The following is a 23,517-nucleotide window of genomic DNA, read 5'->3' as shown; positions in this document are numbered from 1 at the left end:
GCAAATGCAGAACTGATGCTAGGCATTATACAATAAAGAGTGGAAAAACCACAGAAGGCATATTTATGGGTTATAAAAGCCCTTTTATAAAGCCATTTTTAAACAAAACCAAGAAGTTTACAAAAGAAAAAAAGATACAGAAGAATAAGTTGCTTAATATATTCCCAAAAAAAGAGAAAAAAATGAGGGGGACACAAATCCAACATGCTGAACAATAAAGGGTTCTTTTCCATGTTCTCTTTTAATACAAAATACAAGCCAAGGATACACATACTTAAAACAGAGCTCAGGAGCAGATATGCAGTCCTGGGAACCCTTCAATAAAAAGCAAAGCAAGGTTTGTTAATTTTTTTTTAATTGCAAGTACATACAGAGACTGGAATATGTAAAATTAAGTAGCACAAAAGACCATCACACAATTCTACCAATGCATGTTGCATCTATAATTCACGAACATGGTCAACAACGTCATGTTCACTTCAACCCCCCCTTTCTTTAAAAAAATGCATTTTTTAAATAAAGCATTAATGTTACATTCAAACTGAACTTCTAGTACCATGCTGCAGATTTCATTGTCAAGGGAATGACAACCCTATTGGCTATTAATAGGACTGGTGACTGTGGCATCCTGTCTAGCAATATTCCTTCAGATAACTGACCAGTTGAAGTGCCATATTTGAGTCAGCAGCCTGTCTTTCAAGGCCACGAAAAAAATCCAGGGGAGACCAAGAACTCAACAGGGTAGTGAACACCCAAGACAAATATCCACTGCATTCCATTTCATCAACCTGTAGCTGATGCCAAGGGCAGTTGCCCCACTTGGAGTCTTTCTTTTTACCTCTTTACATTTGAGAATAGTTCAGGGTTTTACTGTGACATGTTCCTGGTAAACAAATTATGTAATTCTCTTATATACAACTTTTGTAATAACTGTTTCTGCGGGAAAAGTAAAGTTCACAAATTTCTAACACACATTAAGTTGTCAGACGGACACCCACACATGCACGCTTACACGCACACCCACTCCCATTCACACAAGATACTTGAAGGGGTTTTCATGTTATTGTGGCTTAAAGCAAGTTTGCGTATTGTTTTGCCCCAAACCCCTATAAAAATCCCTCCCCAGATATACAAAGCATATGCACAATGGTATCTTGCAGTCACACCAAGCAGGCTCAAACTGATGGAACCATTCCATTTTCTACAGTTTTGTACAGGGGCAGGTGGGGCAACAGGAACTCTCAACAGTGGTCAACACAGCATATAGTGAATGCTTTAACAGACTTGAAAGGCAAAACCTCTGCTTCAAGGGATAGAAAAGTTTCATGAAGAAAAACCAAGTGTGAGCTACCCAGTGAAGCAAACTGAAATGAGAATGGGGGGAAAGGAGGAATACCCATGGCAACTGTCAGCTTAGTGAATTATGGGTCCTTAAATTATTACAAGTATACCCCATGCCCAAGAGGAGATTTGCTATCCAGTTTCCATTTGGGCCCAAGATTCCACAAGTTTGTTCCAAATGCAACCCAAAGAGGAGGGGGAAGAGAAGAGGGAAGGGTTGTTGGGTTTCAGTAACAGGTGGACCCAAGCCCCACACAGAGCCTATTCAATGAATATTTGGAGGGAAGGGGGGAAACAGTCAAATTCCTCCACGAAGCACTAATGTAACTTTCCGAATAGCTAAAATCATAGGAATCAATTTCCTTTTATTTTATAAAACAATGTGCCAACATTATGATTTGTTTTAAAAAAATAAACACTCCACAGAAAAATTACATAAAGCAAAAGCACCAATTTCTACAGCTCATAAGCTTCCAGCATGTTATAGCTCTTGTCCTGCCCCACCTCCACTCCTTAGTTTAGCTGTTTGTTGTACTTGGGAGTCATGCTTTAAAATTAAGTTTTAAAAAGTATTTTCAATCCACATAATTAATCGTTTCCGTACTTGGTGCAGGCATATCACAATTGAGTATATTCAGTATCTGCATCACATCTTCCCTACTAACAATTCCAGAAGGGTTTACAGACCACCTGAATGTATATACATTTCCCCATCTCTCCCAATATATTTATACACGATTCGTATGTTAGATTAAACTGAGCACTAAGCCCCTTGATTTAGGTTTTATTGATTTGCCCTAAAACATTAGATTGAAAAGTAAAAGCCATCCTAGAGTATACTTGGATATTCACCTTTAAGGTGTGCTGGCTGTTTCTTCAGCACCATGGCAACCACTATCTCATCAAGTCCCCAAGGTAAGCTGCAAAAACCCTTTCAAACCCCTACTAAAATTCTGTTTATACCCTTACTGCTTTCACAGTTGCTTGCAAAGCTAAAACTTACGATACACTGAAAATATTTGCTTTTGGTTTTTCAGCAAATTTGTAGTAAATCTTATTAAATAACCTGCCACTCCCAGGAAGCAATCGATGTACAGTAACTCACACTGAAGTATACCGATTTGTTTCTCTGGCAATACTTGTTCCAAGGGACAAACTAGTGAACTGATACGGCTATCACATCCCTAGAATACTGCACTCAGAAGCCATATACACAGAGGCAGAGAAAACTGATTTTGCAAACTAGAATTACAAGTTTAAAATATTGACATTATTTTGCTAGTGTTACATGGACTGCAGGAGGGAAACACTTTCCTTCAATCTCTGGACTATAAAGAATGGTGAGAGAAAACAGTTAAATGTTTTCACTCACAATATTCTAAATATTTGCTTCCAGGGAGACATATGCAGAACCCAGTAAAATCATAGCATATAGTTTGGGTTTTCACAGATTCAACATAAAATAGCCTGCTCTCCATCATGTACAATATCTGATACACAGACGTGTTTTTAAAAATTCAAGGGGGTAATGGGTTCAAATAAACGAAGAAGAAAAAACAGGAGTCTTGATGACTTCCTTATGCATCCTATACACTGTTGAATGTGTTAAAGAAAGGATGCCAAGAAAAAAAAGACACACATTTTTCAAAATAAGTGAATCAGCAGCAGAAACATATTCAGACAGCAATAAGCAGTTGGCTGATCATAATGGCTAGAGCTAAGCTCTCAAAAATGTGTACATTTGGAGCAGCCAAATAGACTAGGTCACCAAGTGCTTCATTAAGTGGAAGTCATGTAGACACAAGTAGAGCTATTATAAACAGAAGTCTGAAGAAGCCAAGGTTTAAAAGCACATACCTATGCCACATGTGTGTATGCATGTGTGAGAGAAAGAACCTACATGGTATTTCACTGCTTTTATATTCTTTGCATGGCCTTACAATACTAGTCAAGAAGACCTTGTCCTTGAAGAGGATGCTTGTGAATAGCATTCTCTATACTTTTAACCATCTTAGCACAGATGACAAAGGATCTGGCTTCAGAACACTGATACTCAAAATCAATTTGCAAAGAGATTATGGTTGAAAGTGTTATTGCAACTGTACAAAATGGAAGATGTAAAGCAGATGGCACTCCAACTCACTCTTAATACTGCAGTTCCTTTACCTGGGACTGAAAAGCAAAATCTGTCGTGTGTCTAAATTGGCAATACTGATACATCAGTGAAAACTTGTTTTGCGCACTGGAAAGATATCCTGATTTTGAGATGCACTATTTCTGCTACATCATGTCTTCCAGTTCACACTCTGTTCCTCACTTATCCTAGGTATATGGCCTCTGCTAACTAGAGAATAAGTAAGATCTAGCAATGGAGAAAGCAGAAAGCAGGGGAAACTAAACTAAGCAAGGAAATGATGGTTCAGGATAAATTAAACCCCTTGTTGGTGGAAGCTGTGTAGTCTGACTTTTGAGGATCTCAGGGAAAGGAGTACTTAAGCCATGACTCTTGGATTGAAAAAGACACTGTGCCAATATATAAAGTCACTTCCATGTTTCTAAAGAATACCTCTCTCAGCCTCCCATCCCAACTTTTCCAAACAGTTGTTCCAGCTTCCAAAAATCTCCCTGAAACCAAGCTTTAAATTTTATGCAAAGCTTCAAAGCAGCATAAAAAGATGGACATTTCAAAATGAATGAGAGTCAGGAAAAAAATGAATGCAATTCTGCCAAATGGAATCCTATCCTTATCAATAAGCAGCAATAGTATCTACGGCATGAACAGGTAGGGTCTTTCAGAAGACTGAAAAATAGAACAGAACAAATGGTCATTAAAACAAGACTGTGGAACCCCAAACATTCAGAATATTGGAACTTAAAACCCATGATGGATTTCAAACTAATTCATATACTAATTATGTCAAAGGAAATGCAATGTGCAATAATATATTTGTTTTGGATTCAATTAAGCAACAGTTGCCTTAGAAGAATTTCTGCAGCTTTGGAAAACCTATACCATTAGTTAACTATGATTTCCAAGTATCAGCCTCATCCTTATTGCTTTACAACTGCAGTAAGCCTTCAAAAATATATCTTTAGTATGCTGTTAATTTAAATCTAAATGGCTTTCAAATTTGGTTGGGGAGAACGGAATGGCCAGTAGAGACTGTGACGTCAAATCATTATTGTGTAAAGGTTCTCTTAAAAAAAGAAGAAAGTACTGTACTATTAAAACAGCTAAAGTAAAGGTGGCATTCACAGCCCATGAGTCAAGCCACAACCAAAACCATGTTCTACCCCCTAAGTATATTCTCTTTTCCTTACTCTCTCTCGCTCTCTCAAAAAAAGTTTCTCTCCCACACCACCATTTAATCTTCACCAGAGGGGACTTCATCTTCAGACCCTTCATCCCCAGATTTGTCTGGAGGAGGACTAACTGATTTCTTCTTTCCTGGAGGACTTTCAGGCTCTTCGTCATCATCTTTTGGGGATGGGGTCTTTTCTTTTGATGTCTTTGAAGCTGTGGGACGGCCTCCCTTCCCTTTGCCCTTCACTGGACTAGGTGTAACTGAAGGAAGAAAAGCATCAAAATGTAACAAAGAATCTTACAATTAGTGCTTTTTTAAAAAAAATCAGCTTCTGAGCACATTTTAAAATATGTTTTTCCTTTCTTAACTTTTCAATCTGGTAATGTAAGAATGAAAACGTATTAGTACTATTGAACATAACTTAAATTCCTACAAGATGATGCTTGCCAGCAGAGGCCCCCTGAGGCTGATCCAGGGGGTGGGGTCAGTGATTTATGGGGTTTTGTGCCACCTGTGAGGCAGGAGCTTGGTCTGGACCACGTGTCTGAACAGTCAGAGACAGTGGAAGGGGTGCAGGATGCGTCAGGAACAGAGGAAGAAACTGTTGAGAGGGGCAGGCTGGTAGAATCCCCTCCGTCCCCTTCCCTGTTGTCTCCCAGGACGGGTTTGAAGAGACAGGCACAGCAGCGATTTCAGTGTAGAAGTCACAGCTTGTTTGTGTATACCCTGTCAGGGAAGGGAACTTAAGTGTGAGTGGAGGCAGGGTCATGTGGACGCAACAGTCCAGCTCAGAGCACAAGCCCGGGGAAGGAGTACCAGTTATTCAGTTGCCATGTGTGTGTGTGTGTGTGTGTGTGTGTGTGTGTGTGTGTGTTTGGTGCACCTTAGGAGCTACTCTAGTGCATGCTGTCAGTAAAGAATTAAGCTACTGGCTGTTTGTCTTCCTTGGGCTTAGTGTGCTCAGGCCAATGCCCAATAAGAACTGTATTTTTTTTAATTTTTATTTTAAAAAGACTTATGAGAGCCTGCTATTGTGTCAGCAATAAAATGTGCCAGCAATGAGGCACCCTCTCCCACATCCTTCTTAAAGGTGCCATTAAAACTTTCTTAGAACTGATGCTCACCATCTTTCTCTTCTCCAAGGGTAAGCAGCCAGTTATGATAAAAGCAAATTTGAAACAGAATGACTTTCACTAAAATACGAAGGCATCACAGGGTTAGTGTAATGTAAGCTGGGCATGTGGCAATTACATGGTTGTACATACTCCTAAATAATGCACAGCATTTCAAGTGTTGTAACTGATTTTAGGCTGAAAACACAGCCAGCGTGAATGCATTTATTCTAAAATTCTCCTTCAGTATAGCAGCTAAAGGTTAGGAGACCATCTCTTCCTTTCTCCTAGAATCATGATACACTTGATATTTAAAGGAACATAACAGTTGGGCATACCCGTTATCCAAGTAATTGTTTAGATAATTTAATCCAAGCCTCCAAAAAAATTTCCACCCGCACTGTGCTTACACGTTTCTTAAGACAAGGTTTAACCAAATGAGTATTTATGCTTTCAGGATGTATGTAGCTTTGGGTACACCTGGAACTGTGCTAAGATTCACCATATTATTTTCTCGCCTAATGGAACAAAGGGGATTTATTAGGATTGGTAGGCACGAACATCACCTGTTTTAATCAGCACTGGCAAGTGGTCTGAACACAATACTGGTAACCAAGAATTCATAGAATCCCATCCTGATACAGCCACTAGCTTCTTTGAAATCAGGAGCAATCCGTACAAGAACTTTCCAGTAATCAGCTCTACCACATTATACAGACTGCCATGTATGTTAATAGGGATAAATTGCTAGTTGAAAATTGATTGCTTCCTATTCTTTCAAGCACAAGAGATGAAGAGCTGAGAAAACATAAGCACTTGCAAGCAAATTTCCATTATGTTATTCCTAACAGGTGCAAAGGGGAAGCAAGCTGAGCTCACCTGTAGCCTTTAGCCTTGGTTTAGGCATTTTCTTTTCTTTCCTTTCTGGTTTGGATTTCTTAGCCACTTTTTTGTTCTTCTTTTTTGAACTGCCATAGTCACTATCATCATCATCTTCCACAAGGAAGTCTTCATCGCTGCCAGACTCTTCTGTGCAGAGAGAGAGGAATGAAATGTCTCTAAGAAGGGCTGTCCTTGTTCACTTGGAAGAGAGACAGAATGGGGGAGAAAGTCTGGTAGGTTGATCAAGGGATAGAAGTCAGCATTCTTGGCTTCTATATCCTGTAACATACTTGCTAGAACTTGGAGAAATCAGGACTTCTGCGCCTCAGTATTTCCTCATGTAAATCTGCTTTATGACTGGTGACAAGCAGCACAATTATTTAAAACAGCAGTGGCATAGGCATATTTCTCCTTCCCTCAAGAGCAATTACATGGAGGCTCATCCTGACCATTTCCTGTGCCAGCTGCTGTAGGTTCTATATGAGTTCCCTTCCCAGCCTATGTCTGTTCTCTTGTTCAATATGGTCTTCCATCTTGTAGCAAGCTGTAGAAGTGCCCTCAGAAGCAAACACCAGTAACTTATTATATATGGAATAGCAGTAGCTTACTGCTTCCTATAACAGACTTCCAGGTTTTGAATCCAGATGTCCATGATTCTAGTTCATCAGCTCACTGGGTTTCTCTTGTTTATTTGCACACATTCACAGCAAATATCAAACGGGTCCCCACTTTTCATCACTTAGAGCAAGGGTATGTCAATTTGCACAACAGACAAGCAAGAAAGCAAAATCTGAGGTGCAGGCATTTTACCACATATTGATTTTTAATTGCTAACCATGTACACAAGGGGATTTGAGGCCCTTTACTGTCTCCTGAAGCCAGATAGGATGGTATTTGTAATCAAAGTGGCCTGTTCAGTTTGTTGTCCAGTGCTGAAGATAAAACAGTGACGAATATGGCAAGTTTGTATCTTACTAATAGAAATATTGACTAAAAGCTCTCCACATGTCCTAAAAGATTTGGACCCTGAACTTGAGGGACAGCATTGTTTTCCCTTCCCTCTTTGTTGTCAACAGCCAAGCTGGACACTAAGTACATTAACAATGAAGTGCATTCAATACTCAAGAAGCAGAAATGTCAAGTTTGCCTACCTTGGCAGCTTAGCTTGGATAGATCAAGCATGGATGTAATTTGTCGAACCCACTCCTATTCTACATTTGTGTGTGCCGGTCGGTGCCACTTACTTTCCTGAAACGATGCCTCCTCCTCTTCCTGGTCTTCCTCCTCACTGCCCACATCATCCATGAGCATTTCTCGCTGCTTGGAAGCAGCTTTGGATGCTGCCTGTCGCTGCTGGCGCACATTTTTCTGATCTTCTTTCTCATCCTCACTGTCCTCTGTTATAAAGTCACCAAATAACACTGAAGATGGACAGCACAGCACACATTTCCAACTGGGGTAGGGAAGAAACTAGGGGGAAATAAAGGCTTATCTATTCATGACATAATTCAGATTTGCTGAACACCAAACGTATCTGAAAGCTTCTAATTTTCAATCATTCTGAAGTTGTCTCCATGCAAAATACCCATCTGTAATGGTAAATAATAGAACACCCAGCACTGCTTAACCTGCTGCTCTCTACACTGGAAATGGAACTCAGTAGAAGCAGGGCTAGTTTTTCCATAACATACTGTTCATTTCCTTTCTCTGGCTCTCTCATCTGAGAAAAGGTAGCAAAGCTTTGTGGATAAGCATTGATTCTTTCTTTTAAAAAGGGAAGTATAACCAAAATCAGAACCAGGATGCTAATCAAATGAGGACAGAAAAGGATGGATAGAGCCAGGGCCAGCTCACCCAGGAGGCAAAGTAATGTGACCATGCCAGGCAGCTGGATCCACAGGGGCAGCAGATCCCCATGTAGATCTTCATTTACTTGTTATACCTGATGTAGATCTTCACTCATTCCTTCTTCCCTGGCAGAGAGGGGGCTGACATTTTGTGGTTCACCTCAGGTGCCAAAATGTCTTTGGCTGGCTGGCCCGGGGTAGAACAATCCCAACCCTCACCAGGCAGCAAGAGCAGCTGATTGGGCCTGAGGCTGCCAAGTGATAGTGGTGGGGCTGGCTCAGGATCCCACCCTCAAAAAAGCATTCTGGAGATTTTTGTGGGCACTTCAGCAGGCAGAACAGGGAGCTCACCCCTGGAAGAGTGACTTCGACAGAACTCTGTGATCAGAGGTCTTTTTGAGCTCAGAGGGGGAAGCCTTCCCCAGCATAGCAGATGTGGGTTTGTATTGTGGCCTAAGAACAGTTACTGATGAATGTTGTTTTTGTTTGTTTTTTAAAAAAATTAACTATTTTCACATAACAAATTATTTCAACAACTGTATTTCCTCCCCAATTTTCCCCCTCCCACCCCCGTATACCCCCTCCCTCCCCCCTACAACTTCCCTCAGTTCCTCTTTCTGGTTTGTTAACATATATTGTTCTCTGCATATTATAAAAATGTAAAAATCTCTAAATTATCCATCTATTGTGTTAACAAATAAATTTATGTATGTTTATTCAAAACTGATGAATGTTTTAATGTACATCCTTTGGCTGAAGGGACTGTGCTAAGCAGCACAGGCTACAAAAAGCTTTGAAGCAAGTCCAGTGAGGAAGCAGAATGTGCAATAATATTTATTCTTCAACATGTTTAGCTATAACTTGACCAGTCTTCCACACCTAATATGTATGGTTGCTTAGATATGCCAAGTTGGTTAAATTAAGTAAGAAATGGGTCCTCCCTCAGTTTTCTGAAGCAGCATTACCTGAAATTGTCTATGTAAGATGTTATGCAGGTGATGACATGTATTAAGGCTGCAATCCTAACACCACTTATCTGGGAATAAGCCCTGCTGAATTTACTCTGACTTATCAGCAGACATGGCTAAGTTTGCACTGATAGGCATTAACTGAATCCATAGATACAAATATATTGCAGGAAGCTGAAGTTTAATGTAGGCCAGGTTGCACATATCATTACCTACTGCTTCATACACAGGTGGGGGACATCTTTAGCTTGAGGTCACATTGGAATGGGTCAAATGCCAGTGATGGGTGGAGATTAAAGGCAAAAGTGAGTGCAGCAATGGATATTCCTCTTATAGTAGGCTACATTTCAGGCAAGCAAAAGCCAGAGGTTTCTATTCCTTCTCCTATACCTCTCCATCCTCTAACATGGAAGCAAGAAGCCTCATCACAGTTCAAGGACGTATTCCAGCCAGGTAAATACACTCAAGAAAGTAGAGTAGAACCAATGAGGGTTGTAGCCTGGGGACAGATTTTGGCCTAGAGAGTGTCTTGAGGGCTAGATAAAGAAGCTTGGAGGGCCACATTTGTCCCCAGCACCTGAGATTCTCCATCCCTGGCTTAATGTGAATGTGCAGGGCACTTCTGCACACTGCTGAAAACACAGACACTTTGTTCCTCCCTTGTACTAGGAAACAAACTATGGGCTTGCTAGTTATGTCATGTGAATCATGCGTCCCTGGTTTTTCTCCAAACACACCATAAATGGTAAACCAAGAACAAACCTTGGCTTCTGTTCATGGTTTCTTTGGAGAGGAACAAACCACGAGCCAATACAAGCCACAGCACAGCTTGTTTCCCGGAAACATGGCAGAAGCAGGAGAGGAAAGGAGAAAAGTGAAGTGCCCATGATTTCAGTAGCGTGCACCCAGCACAATGCTCATTCCCACTGAACCATGATTTTAACTATGGCTGAATGTGACTTGCAAACCAGGTCATAGTGAGTTACTTGATTTACACAGCCTTTACCTGCAGCCCTTTTCCTGGATTTGGAAGTTGCTCTTTTGTTCTTGTCAGGTTTCACTTTTTTCCCTTTTTTGTTCTTTTGAGAACTCTCATAGTCACTATCAGCTTTGCCATCATCTGCTCCTAAGTCATCCTCACTACCAAAATCTTCATCTGAGGAAAAAATGGTGATAAAAGTTATTCTTAGCCTTCTACTGCAGGGAAGCACAATCAGAAATGGTAGACTATTCCAGGCTTCAATGCTAAAGACCAGTGAGCAAGCGCAGAACAAAGGAAAGTGCATTTGATACTGTTACAGACAATTTAGAGAAGAACACAGTCAACATTTCTGACAGAAGCAATGGCAGGGAAAAGAACTCCACCTGGTTATCTATATAGTAAGATGCATAACTTACCCGCTGAGTGAGAATCATCTCTCTTTGTCTTCATATCTTTTTCTGAGTCTTCACTGTGAAAAGGAAAATTAGTAGATCTAATTCAAGTACAACCATGAAGATTATTTTATTATTAGTGCATTCTGAGGTAAAGGAGGAAAGCAGCTAGGTTGTTTCATCTGAACAAAAAGACCTGACTGAATTTATTAATTCTATTCAGTTTATTATCTACTCCAGGAATAAAAAGATATCTACTAAAGTACTTTTATACTGCATCATTCTAAATATAGCTTTCAGACAACAAGCAATTTTGCTTAATTGCTGAAGCAACTCTTGTGCTTCCCAAGTTGCAAGGAGGGAGAATTCTGAAGGAAACAATACAAATTTTAACTATAAAATCTGCATAGCAATGATATTTATCTTTGAGGTTTGCAACAATCCCCTACTACTCTACCAGCTTATAAAAAATCCAAAACCCATTTCAGAGGAAAGGCAAGAAGTCCAGAATAAGAGAACCACAATTTATTTGAAAAAAGCTTTTATTGAAACACACAGTATAGGGCACTATATTTGTCATTTTCTGTGTATATATAAAAAATCATTTTTCCTAGTCATCCAATCTAAGTTGGAAAAGTGTATAGGTCCTCAAGTTAAAGCCACCTATATAACAAACTTAAGTAGTAGGCATCTGGCTTACCTATCCTCCTGAGAATTCTTTCCAGACCGCCTCTTATTTTTTGCTTCCCTTGGTGATGAACGAATTTTCTTGGCTGGAGGGGCTGAATCTCTGCCATATTCTTCATCTATATAGTAAGTGGGATAAAACAGGTGTTGTGGATGATTACAGGTTTGCCATATAGTATAATTAAATGGTATAACCATGAAAGATTAGCACTAAGCACAGCATCCTGCTAAAATGCCATGAAACAACTGAAAATTGGGTGTGCTGAAAACCTAGTAGTCTTTTAGATTGGATTTGATGATTCTCTGCAACTATTATGGTTCATTTTAAGTTGGCTGTATTTTAATTAGTTTGGATATGGAATGCAAGTAATGCCTATTAAACAGCAATTTATGAGGTTTTTGAAATAAACTCATACTTAGAGGAAATTAACACTCAAGAGAATATTTAAAAGCCCCAGTAAAATAACATGGCAGTTTTGTTGTACATTTCTTCGAAGGCACTGCTAGGATGTAGGGTATAAATCTGGAAATGGGAGAATACCCTTGAGTTTCTGGTCAGTCAGATTTAGCCTGAAAGCTAAATCTTGCTTTTTAGAAGTCAGATAAAGGCTCAAAGACATAGCCAACAGGATCATCAAGATTTGTTCAACAGAAAGAAGTATGCACTTATGAAAGGATTAGGAGATGTCCCTTTGAATACAGATCTCCTTAACGTCTCAATTTCTCTGTCTGGCAGACCACAGCAGACTATCTGGTTTATATCCAAATAGCAATGAGCAGTTGTCAATTGTTTTTACAACCGCTTTTATACATAGGTGAACAATAGTGTCATACAATAAGGATTTCTCAAATTATCAGGGTTTCATTTGAAGTATAATGATGGACGCACCACAGTATTTTGCCCACTGCTCCCAATCCACTGCAACTTGAAGCCACAGTGGATCCCTGGATGTGGTGTGCTGTAAGGCACACTCAGTTCATATAAAGTTTCCTGGAGGAGGAACAATATACAATACTTAATATTTGGCTGCAATACTGAGAGCTGCCCTAGGAACCTGTTGAGTGATGGTGCATAAAGCATATCAATCAATAAAAAGGAAGTTAGAAACTGAAATACAGGTTTCACAACAATACTGCACTTATGCCTACTGCCACAGTCTGCCTGTCATGATGGATTTTATTGGGGTATGTTTTTGGTTTATTAAAAAAAATAAAGATGGTAAATGGTTAAGGGTTGTATCCAATGCTAGTCCTAGTCAGAATAAATCCACTGGAGTTAATGGACATGAATAATTTACGTTCATTAATTTCAATGGGTCTACTGTGAGCAGGATTAGCATTGGATACAAACCTAATTCATAAGCCAAACTACAATAGTTAAGAGCTCGACAGACACACAAACAGCTGGTTGGCTTTAAATGCCTTGGTAAGTTCTTGTTGTTTCTTGATTGGTGAAGATCTTGCACAAGTTATAACTGAATAGCCAACAAAATAAAATTAGAAACAACATAGGATAGCACCATATTTTGTTTTCATTAATTACCACCATAGCAGCTTCATTCATCAGACAGTAACAGCATGTGTGCTTTCCAAGAAAGGAAGAAAAAAATCCTGTAGAGGTTCCAGAAACATTAATATAATTCACTTGCAGTACTCCAAGAAGGAAGAGAGCCTCAGAGGAATGGAAATTAAAAAGCCACATGATAAAACAACATGTTGACCAAACTAGCAACTCTCAAATACCTATTCAAGATAGCACATCTGCATCACCCCTTGCTAAAACATTATGCTTACTGTTTGGCTGAATAAAACTACACAGCTTAGAAGCACCCTTGCTCTTTAAACCATGCAGTGCCCACCACTTTAAGTAGCTGCCAAAGACTGTCAACAGATTTAAAGTTACCTGCATCATCTGACTCCTGAAACTGTGAGTAGTCCACCACTTTTCTGTTCCTAGAAGGGCAGAAATACAGAAGTTTAAGCAGACTGAAATGTTATAGCATCTACAATTAATGTTAATAACAAAGACTCCTTCACCAATATACTGCTTTCCTAGACTAGATTTCAATCCGTCAAACCACTTTAAAGAGGCATCCAAATGACACCGACGGGATACTCTTTGGTTCCTGAAGGAAGCAAGAAACTTCAAGCAGCAACCTTTGCTACTGATGACTGTATACACCCATTTTTAGAGATGAATGAAGTTATAGGAAATGGCCGGTGGAAGAGGCTTTGCAATGCTGCTAAGTGTGCCCACAATACTTCCAGATTAGACAACATGAGGCCTCAGTTTCCTCTTCCCCCACATAGCTCCTAAGTTGTTGACAGTTCAAACCTTAATCACCTGGCCATAGCCTTAGTTTGCGGGATGGTTGTTGAGGACTGGTAACATAGGAAGCTGCTCAGCCAGCCCCTAACCTGGACTGCAATGCAAAGGGGAATGGGAGGGTGTGTGTGTGCTTGTGCATGTGCAAGCACACACACGCGCGCACACACAGCATCCATCCAGGGTCTCCCTCCCCTTTTGAAGGATGGAGAGGAAATTGGTTCCACTGTGATCTATTTATATCCTGCTACTCCATGGGCTCAGAATGATTTACAGCAGTTTTTCTAAACGCCCAGGGGTTCCCACCTATCTCTTGCTTTCTAGTCTACTGAAGCTTTAAACAATTTCTAGTTTCGTATTCATAAGAGATAGTTTAAGTAGATTTCTGGAAAAGGAAACTAGAAAATACATCAATGAGAATTTTGGAATTAAAAAATATTGATAAGAAATAGGCTATGTTGAAAAATTAACAAGCTATTGATGCGTACTACTTTAAGAAAAAAGTGGCATACAGCTGATACTTAACCATTCTAAAACTAAATGAAAAGAATCTTTGATGTTGGAAATGTGCATCTTCTGATGCAAATGTTCTTATCTGGCAGGGATGCTCTAAACACAAGGACACCCAATTTAATTGTATGCAGTCAATTCACAACTTAAGCACATCTATCTTGCACAAATTTAGCTTTACATGCTTAGCTGATATAACATTGAAATTAAGGTGGGGGGAGCTGGCAATCCTACCCACCATTTCACTCACCTTGGGAGAGCATGTTTGGACTATATGTGATTTCGGCTTTATGTACTATCCCCAGAACATGATCCTAGCATGTTGAGAGTTGACTGTATTGCTGTACTTGATCATATAATTGTAATGGTAATATTTGATGAATATGAAAACTGGACATGGTAAAGAAAATGAAGTTTAAAATATGTATACTACACCCACTTGCCCCACACTTGATGTCATGTGTAGGGCAGGTAATGCAGTTGGATTGGCTGTGCAACCTGGTTCCCTGTGGAGAACTTGATCACACAACTAATCCCTGAAAAAAGGAGAGCTGAAGTCACTGACCATCAGCTTCAAGCCTGCTGGAGTTCAAGCCTGCAGAATCAGTTGGGTAACTGAGTTTCCCATGGGAAACTCAAATCACACAGCTAATTTCTGTAGAAAGCTCCTTCTGCTGCAGTTTCCAAGCAACTGGCCACCAGTTGGCTGTCAAGCCCTTGGGAAGTGCTGCGCAAAGGGCTTTGACAAGTGGCCGTGACAGCCCACCTACCATTCATTTGAGAACATGTTTTTGACAGATGGATTATCCTACCCACCTGTCAAGCTGGTCCACAGTGAAGGGAACCAATAAGGATTTGGCCCAACAGGACAAATAGTTCCCCACTCTTGACCTAGCCTTATTATGCAAGACTTTGGAGTATGTTTTAAGCAGTAGGCACCTGTTGCAGAAAATCAAGCAAGCCTTAAAAAATGAATTAACTAACTCAAGTGAATTGAGAAGACCTCAACAAAATTACTACTGTACTTCACTTACAATGATGTTGCCAAGCACCCCTTACTCACTTTATGCTTTGTATCACTACAATGAACAAAGCTAATTTGGGAATAAAACTGAGGAGTCAATTCTAGGAAAACAGCAAAATAAATATCAGAATGACCCAGATAATTTAATGTATTTGGTGTGTTCATACCTCACATTAGCTTATTTCTTAAACTTATTGGGCCTGTTTAAACCTAACATAAACTGTTAAAGTTACTATCTGCATAATTATTACTGAGCTAGGAAAGGCATGCTTTCTTCCTCTAAGGCAGGCATGTTGAAAGTCCATTTTGGGGGCCTAATCCAGCCCACCAGTCGGTTTAATCTGGCCCCTGTGGCAGTTTATTTCCTGAGGTAAAATCTTTAAAAAACCCTCAGCAACTTCAATCATAAAAAAAAGTTTAACACCTTTGGTCGGCACTTTACTTCATCAAACCTGATCCTCTTTGAAAAAAGTTTGGACACCACTGCTCTAAGGGTTTTTAATCTGTATAATGCAGAAGGCAAAGATGTGAATATACAAAAGGAATAAAAATATTTTTAAAATAAAAAAAAATTTCAATTTTCATAATTAAAAGCACTACATTTCTTAAATATTTAATAGTTTAGATGTAATCAAGATACCCACTGCAGTTACTCTCTAAATTGAATCAATGCTACTATCTGATACACTGAGTTGAAATAGGCTTTTCCAAGCAAATGGAGATTCAATCTGACACTTTCTCAAATATGAGTATTTACACTTTGCCTGCCAAATATAGGCATTTCATTTACACCAAATGAAACTGCTCTAGTCTGCCCAGTAACTTTCTACCTGTTAGACATTTGCATTTCATTTTTGTTTGCTACTTCATTCTTATGACAGTTGAGTTTGACCAAGGCAAAGTGAACTTAAGATGGTTTTCAAAGTAGAAATGTTCCTTTGATTTCAAACAGTGTTGGGCTTACTGTAAGTGCTGATCAGCTGATCGGGAACTCAACAACACAGCTGCCAGGCTCGCTATAAAGCTGACAATCCTTGCTTGGATGCAAAAGAACAACCCTTAGTAATCTAGATTGTACATTTCAAGTGCACCTTTGCCTGCCCCATACCTCATATCACATATGATATTAGATGCGAGGCAGGTGGATATGGTTTTGGGGAAATGGCCTCAAAAGCCAAATTAGGACCCCTTCTGAGCCTAGTTTGGCTTATAGGATGGTTGGTTCCCTTGCACTGTCATTTGGAGATATTTTAAAGGCATTCCCTCTACAGATGAAAGCATGCAAAACGGACAGTGTGACAAAGATGAAATGTCTGGTTGTAAGAATGAATCCAGTGTAAATAATGCACGTTGATCTTGAATACAGCAAATATCAAATTATTTTCCCATGCTGCACTATTTCTTACATTAAAAAAACTGAAAAGCATTCTAAAATAGAAATGTTTTGTAAGAGTATATTCTTTTTATTAAAAAAAACTATTTCCACCGCCCGTTGCCTTCACATCTCTATGTTTCATCTACCTTTAGAACTACCTTTGACTACCTTTAGAACATCCGGTGGCATCCAGTGATGACTCTGTGGCAGAACAGTGAAGGAGGCAGTATTCAGCGATCTCCCTTCCCCCTGGAGCTCTCTGCAACCCCTCTAAATCTGCCTCATATTTACAGAATATTTACAGAATGACATGAGGGGAATTGAGAAATACCTGCTGATGGGATTCCTTCCACCAATGGTGGATCACTATTTGATACCACCTATAAACTATATTACATGTTTCTTTGCAAAAACTGTACTGCTGGCCTTGAGGAAATTTCCTTTTAAAAGCCTATGGCTTCAATCCTTCACACTTGCCTGGGAGTAAATCCTATTGAATTCAATAAGGTTCACATCTGAGGTTCACATTATAGGCTTGTACAATCAACAATACTTACAAATATACCCACTGTTAGAATGAAACAGCACGTACCCCAAGCTGCACAAGCATATTTAAATTTTCCCAGTACAACTATAGGAAAGATATTAAATAAGAGAGGAACTGAAAAATAATCAACATTGTAACAAATGATTAATTTTTATATCCTTGAACTGAATATTTGCACAAATTAAAACAAGCTTCTCTGCTCATTTACATGTTAGCTCGTTTCTAAGGGTTTGCGTGTATATGCCAAACACAGATCAACTTCTTTCCCATACTACAAGGGAATTAATGAGTTTGAAGCAGGCAAGACAATCAAACAGCTACAAATGTATAAAATATACACACTAAAATAGTATCTATATTCTAGAACAGGGTGGTCCAACATGCAACTCGCATGCGACCCTTGAGGTCTTTTAGCAGCACTCGCTAAGCACCAAAGGACTGTTGGGAATCCCAACATCTGAGATCTCTCTCCCACCTCAGTCAACTACCAGCAGCACCAGCAGGGAATTGTTACGCTCCAGTGTCATTGAAGTCCTGGTCCCCCACTTCCCCAGCCACAGGCATGCCAGGTGACTGGACAGCGGCCAGATGTTTGGTAGTGGGGTTGATTGGCTATGGTGTGCCACTGTGTATTACAAACTGCCCCTCTGCTCTTCTTGTACATGGCTGGGTCCAGAGGGCAGGAGGCTAATGCCCAGTGGCAGGGCTCTCAGGGCAGATATTCTGCCATGGCCTTGTTGCTTTCCCCTTCGGGACTTGAAACTCCCAGCCTCCTGCTTCCCCCAACCCAGGACATTGAGCAGGCAGTTCCTGAATCTGCTGCACTGCTGCCAGTAGCTGCCTTCTGCCAGTCCAAACCATATTCCCTTCTCTTTGGGGGTGGGGGGCTCACCACTCCCAAACCAGGGGTGCTCCTGCCTTGGACAGGTTCTCCTTCTCTGCCTTCCAGCGTTTTGTTTAGAAACAGGACCCATGGATGCCAGGAGAGTACCAGAGTGCTGCTGAGGGGGGGGGAGTGGGCAATGCTGGGGGTGCTGGAGGACAGGGACACAACATAGGGGATCATCCTGAGCTTAGTGCTGTAATATGAGGGGGGGCAAATCATACTGGAGTCCATGTTGCTCAGGAGGCTGGTCCATGCAGCGCTGTGGCAACCAGCCGGCAGGTGAGAATGAGGCAGCCGTTAAATACCCCACACCTTTGGCTGCATTTATTTACTAGCTTCACAAGAGGCTTCAATCTTTTTTACTAGAAGACTTCTAAATTTTTTTATTATTATTATTTATATCCCGCCTTTTATCCTGACAGGGACTCAATGTCTCCGTTGTTAATGAAAGCACATACATGTTTGTGTACTAAATTTTGTTTAATAAGTAAACATATTAAATCTATTGTGTATTTAATTTTTGGATTTGATATCCCGCCTTTCACTCCCCTTCAGGAGTCTCAAAGCGGCTAACAATCTCCTTTCCCTTCCTCCCCCACAACAAACACTCTGTGAGGTAAGTGGGGCTGAGAGACTTCAAAGAAGTGTGACTGGCCCAAGGTCACCCAGCAGCTGCATGTGGAGGAGCGGAGACGCGAACCCGGTTCCCCAGATTACGTGGCTACCGCTCTTAACCACTAATGTGAATATTAAATAACATCAACTATGTTACAAATACTTTAATTTATGATATGGAAATTTAATTCAGTGTGGGTCCTGCAGGTTCTGTGTCAAAGTACTCTTGCAACCCATTTGGTCAGAGATTGGACCGCTCTGTTCTAGAAGATAATGGGCAGGATCCTGACTTATTAAACAAAATAAATGTTGACTACATCCACCCATTTTAAACTGACATCACAAATGGCAAACAACTTAATATAAGCATAACAAAAGTCATTAACCTTAGCAAGAATGCACATATAAGCAAACCACCAAGACTACTTGTGTTTTTGGATGCAGCAAAGGCATTTGACATGGTAGAATGGAAGGATTTTGTGGGGAAACTTTATTTTCAAGCTAGACTAAAGCTATTTATATATTCCTTATGGTCAGCATGATAGAAAATGAGATTTGCTAAGTAATTCACTTCTTAAAAAATGCACAAAGTGTGCACTTTATCCTCACTGCTATTTGCACTTGCACACTTGCAGTTGAAACACTTTACAATGCAGTTCACTCCATTTGCAAAATAAGTGGCAGTCAGGCATACTAATCTCAAATCAAAATCTTGTTACATTCTCATGATGCAATGTTATCCATGGAGTAGTTACGTGAACCCTTTCCTGTATCATTCCAATTAATAACTAAATAAATACACTTTATTTTTGTAGCTGAAAATCAACCCACAAAAGTCTGTCTCAGGCTTGCAACTCTAACCCCACTTACCCAGGAGTAAGGTTCACCGAATCCAAAGGATTTACATTTGAGTAGACATGGTTTAGGACTATGCTGTTAATCATAATCAGTTCATCAATGTGGGACAATGTCTATACAGCATCAAAGTATAGGCTCTAATAATCCTATGAGGTATTTGGGAAGTAATTAATAATATAATAAGCAGGAGTCCACTGGTTTTGGCTGGCCTTAGTAGTGAAGCCAAAAGGTATAGACACCAAAGACAGACCCTTTCCCTGCCTATTGTGGTGCTCTACAGCTGAGACAGCCCCCTGACACTCTCCTTCAGGAAAAGGGGGCAGAAAGCATGCTGGCTGGACTGCTGCTTTTGCTGAGGCACATCCTCATGGAAGCAAGACAGTGGCACCAGAGGCTGTGTATCAAGACATGCCTCAAGCAGTGCACTGCAGAAGCAAGGCCCTGAAAGAGACTGAGTACTAGACCAGTCACTTGCTGATGTGTGCACCCATTCATCAGTGTGTGTCTATGTCAGAAAGCAAGCAGAAGAGGGCAGCATCAACAGCAGGGTGGCAAACTACTTACCTGCAAGCAGATACATTATGCTTTTAAAGAAACAAAAACATTTCCTATGCCTTCGCCCAAGTATCCATATGTCATGAATTTTAAACCCTTATTATATGATAATATTTGTGAAGTCACCAAATGGCTTGAAAACTGCACTAAGATTTCTAGAGCCTTACTAGATAATATTAACAATGTGTAAGCTTCTACTCAGAAGTAAGCCCCACTGAGTTCAATGGGACTTGCTCCCAGAAATGTGTGTATAGGATTGCAAACTAACAGCCCAACATGTGTCCACTCAGAAGCCTTGTCCATTCAATTCAATGGACCTTGCTCCCAAGTAACTGGGTACAACTACCACATAAGCATAACTAGACAAAAAAAAAATGCAGTAACTTTATAAGTATCTATCATATTGGGTTGAGGGGAACAAGTACCCCACTGATATCCTGCTGCCCAAGGGTCCACAAAACCCTGGAGCCAGCCCTGCTCCTGCATTATTGCATCCCCATGGGGAGAATAGGGCTCCAATCCCCTGTAAACCATCATGCTCATTGGGCCTGTCACTCACTTTTAATCCAACCTAGCTCACAGGGTTGTTGTAAGAATATAGGGACATACATGCATGCCAAACTCAGCTCCTTGGGGGAAGAATGGGGTATAAATGCCACAGATACTGACATTCAAAGACACAATTAAACACAGAAGTTCTTCTTTTCCAGGCTTGCTACAGTCCAAAAGAAGCGCAGGAGGCGTCTAAAAACGGCGTTTCTTGTCTACTTAAATGAAGCCACTGCTGCAAGAAGCATCATTTCCAGCCCCTCACGAAATGCACTGATTGCAAACACGCCCGCCTCCCCACTAGGGAGCACTCCCTTGGCTCTACGAACCCTGTCCTCTGGCGAGCGAGCTCCCGCCCCCACGCCGATGTGCTAGCCATACTGTACAAGAAGACACAGAAAAAAGCACGTCGCCCCTGCAAGTTGCTGCTCGGAACACGGAGGCGCAGCAAAGGGCTGTGCCTCTCCGTCACCAGATTCCTCCGGAGGAAGAGCGCAAGTGGCTCTCCGGAGCCAGCCGCGCGCGTGAGAGGCAGGCCTCCCGTCCACGCTTTCGCGGGCGACGTGCACGAAGCCAGCCTCGGGCTCAGCCACCCCTCCTTCCCCCGCAGAGACGTGGACTTTGCTTGCGCTAACCTTCAGGGGCAGCATTGCATCCTGTAGGGAAGGGACCTGCAGGGCGGCGGCAGCGGCGGCGTGCGATAGCCTCCCGCTCCCGCCGCCCCCCACCGCCGAGCAGCAGCAGCAGCACGCTGCATGCCTGCACACGCCCCTCCCCTCTCTCCCGCCATACCCGACTCCAGGCCGCCTCGCCTCCCGTCGCGTGGGACCAGGCCCGGGGCATTCGCTCCTCCGCCGAAGGGCCGTGGGTGGCCTGCGGGAGCGAGGGCCGCCAGAGCCAGCCCCGCAGGCCACACGCCGCTCGCGAAGGAGACTCACCTGACGGGCCTAGACATCTCGGCGGGTTAAACGGAGGCCCTGAGGCGGGCACGGGTGCCTAAGGAGACGAAAGAACCGAGCCCGGTCGACGCCGTTCTCGCTCGCCCTCCCGGGGGCCGTCAGTCCCCGGGTCCAGCGACTCAGGCCGCCGCCCCGCACCCCAGATCTGGCTCCTGTGCGCCGTCAATCGCCACCACTCGCCTCTCCCCCCTGCAAAATGGTCGCACTTCGTCCAGTAGAGGGGATGCGCCGAGCTGAGAGGGCGGTGCAACCTATTCGGCTGGCATCTCCTCCCTACGCTTCTCGTTGGCTGCCTCGCAGCGTCGCCGCACCCCATTGGCCTGTTCGAACGATCACGGAAGCGCTGCCCCGCCTCCTTCCCTGCGAGCGGGAGGAGTGAAGGCGGTGGAGGGGAGCTCCTTGCTAAAGCTGATATGAGAGCGGACAGCCAACAACAGCCAGAAAAACCCGCCGGGGTTTCACAATGGCAGATTCGGCAGCAGCTTGGATTCCGACCCTATAATTCAACAGCCCAGTCCCCTTTCGTGCATGAGAGAATTCGCTTTCATTCGTATTTATTTTTCTTATGGGAAACAATAGGCTCCAGGCCAAACAGCAGATTCGATAAGAAAGGCTGGGCTACGTTTTTGGAGGGAAAGGAGAATCAGATTCAGCCCCTCCCTACGAATTTGTGACACTTATCGCGATACTTTCATAATTAATGGTTATGCTCCCGCGATCCTTGCTTGGCCCTAGAATTGTCGGAGGGCCGGGATGATACGATGTGCTCCCCTTTCTCCCTCTTCTTCCCTTGTACTACTCTTCACTGCTGTTAGAGACGGTGCTTTGTGCATCCCTCGCTGCATTACACCATTCTTTCCTGGCTGATGATCTCTGTTGGCCAGAAATATAGTTGAAATTGAATAATAATTACAAGCAAAATGGAATCAGGACTCAGCCCTAGAACGTGCAGAGTGCATTCTCCTCAACATTGCCCATCTTCAAACCTCTAGAACGGGTAGGCAACCTAAGGTCTAGGTGCTGCATGCTGCCCAATCTGGCCTGCGGATGGTCCAGGAATCAGCCTGTTTTTACATGAGTAGAATGTGCTTTTATTTAAAATGCATCTCTGGGTTATTTGTGGGGCATAGGAATTATTTTTTTCAAAATACAGTCCTGCCCACCACATGGCCTGAGGGACGGTGGACTGGCCCCCTGCTGAAAAAGGTTACTGACCCCTGCTCTAGAATGAAGCAGAGCTTCTTGATAATAAAAAGTAGCAACTCTCACTGAGCTCAACAGGGCTTGCACCCAACTCAGAAGTGCTTAAGATTGCTTTGTTGTTTAGTCGTGTCCGACTCTTTGTGACCCCATGGGCCAGAGCATGCCAGGGACTTCTTTCTTCCACTGCCTCCCACAGTTTGGTCAAACTCATGCTGGTAGCTTCGAGAACACTGTCCAACCATCTCGTCCTCTGTCATCCCCTTCTTGTGCCCTCAATCTTTCCCAGCATCAGGGTCTTTTCCAGAGAATCTTCTCTTCTCATGATGTGGCCAAAGTATTGGAGCCTCAGCTTCAGAATCTGTCCTTCCCAGTGAGCACTCAGGGCTGATTTCCTTCATTGGAAACAGCAGAGGGTGACATCTAAACTGCTCTAGGCCCCCTGGACCATATACCTGTTCTACTGCTTTTGCCTTTGCAACCTTTATTGTTCTGTCCTAGTCTCCCATATATACATTAAGCAGCAGCAGGATACAGATTTCACTTTTAAAATACGTTGGGCATACTGTGCAGCACAGCACCCGCTAAATATCAACT

At 42.0% G+C, this 23,517-nt stretch overlaps 1 protein-coding gene across 2 annotated transcripts; it reads right to left on the bottom strand.

Moving 5' to 3' along the window:
* Window positions 1–62: 62 nt before the first annotated feature.
* Window positions 63–21,990, bottom strand: NUCKS1 (nuclear casein kinase and cyclin dependent kinase substrate 1). 2 transcript variants are annotated; one of them, XM_083745637.1, is made up of 8 exons: window positions 21,700–21,976; window positions 13,420–13,469; window positions 11,530–11,635; window positions 10,854–10,906; window positions 10,462–10,611; window positions 7,885–8,037; window positions 6,638–6,787; window positions 63–4,906 (listed from the first exon to the last, which is right to left on the bottom strand). In XM_083745637.1, exons 1-8 carry the CDS (start codon window positions 21,714–21,716, stop codon window positions 4,707–4,709), a joined length of 879 nt encoding a protein of 292 aa, XP_083601763.1. In that variant the 5' UTR covers window positions 21,717–21,976; the 3' UTR covers window positions 63–4,706. The 2 variants fall into 2 exon arrangements, with proteins under 2 accessions (XP_083601763.1, XP_083601764.1); XM_083745638.1 differs by lacking the exon at window positions 6,638–6,787 and having other exon boundaries at window positions 21,700–21,990.
* Window positions 21,991–23,517: the final 1,527 nt, after the last annotated feature.

This window comes from Podarcis gaigeae (assembly GCF_964106915.1).
Source record: "Podarcis gaigeae genome assembly, chromosome: 6".
NCBI lineage: Eukaryota > Metazoa > Chordata > Lepidosauria > Squamata > Lacertidae > Podarcis > Podarcis gaigeae.
The sequence above is the reverse complement of the archived record's forward strand: the minus strand, read 5'-3'. Positions and strand labels throughout refer to the sequence as shown.

Coding starts and splice junctions, on each gene's coding strand:
- NUCKS1 (XM_083745637.1), bottom strand. Junction 11,636..13,419: donor TCAGGAGTCAGATGATGCAG/GTAACTTTAAAT, acceptor CTTACTATATAG/ATGAAGAATATGGCAGAGAT. Junction 10,612..10,853: donor AGATGATTCTCACTCAGCGG/GTAAGTTATGCA, acceptor TTTTTTCCTCAG/ATGAAGATTTTGGTAGTGAG.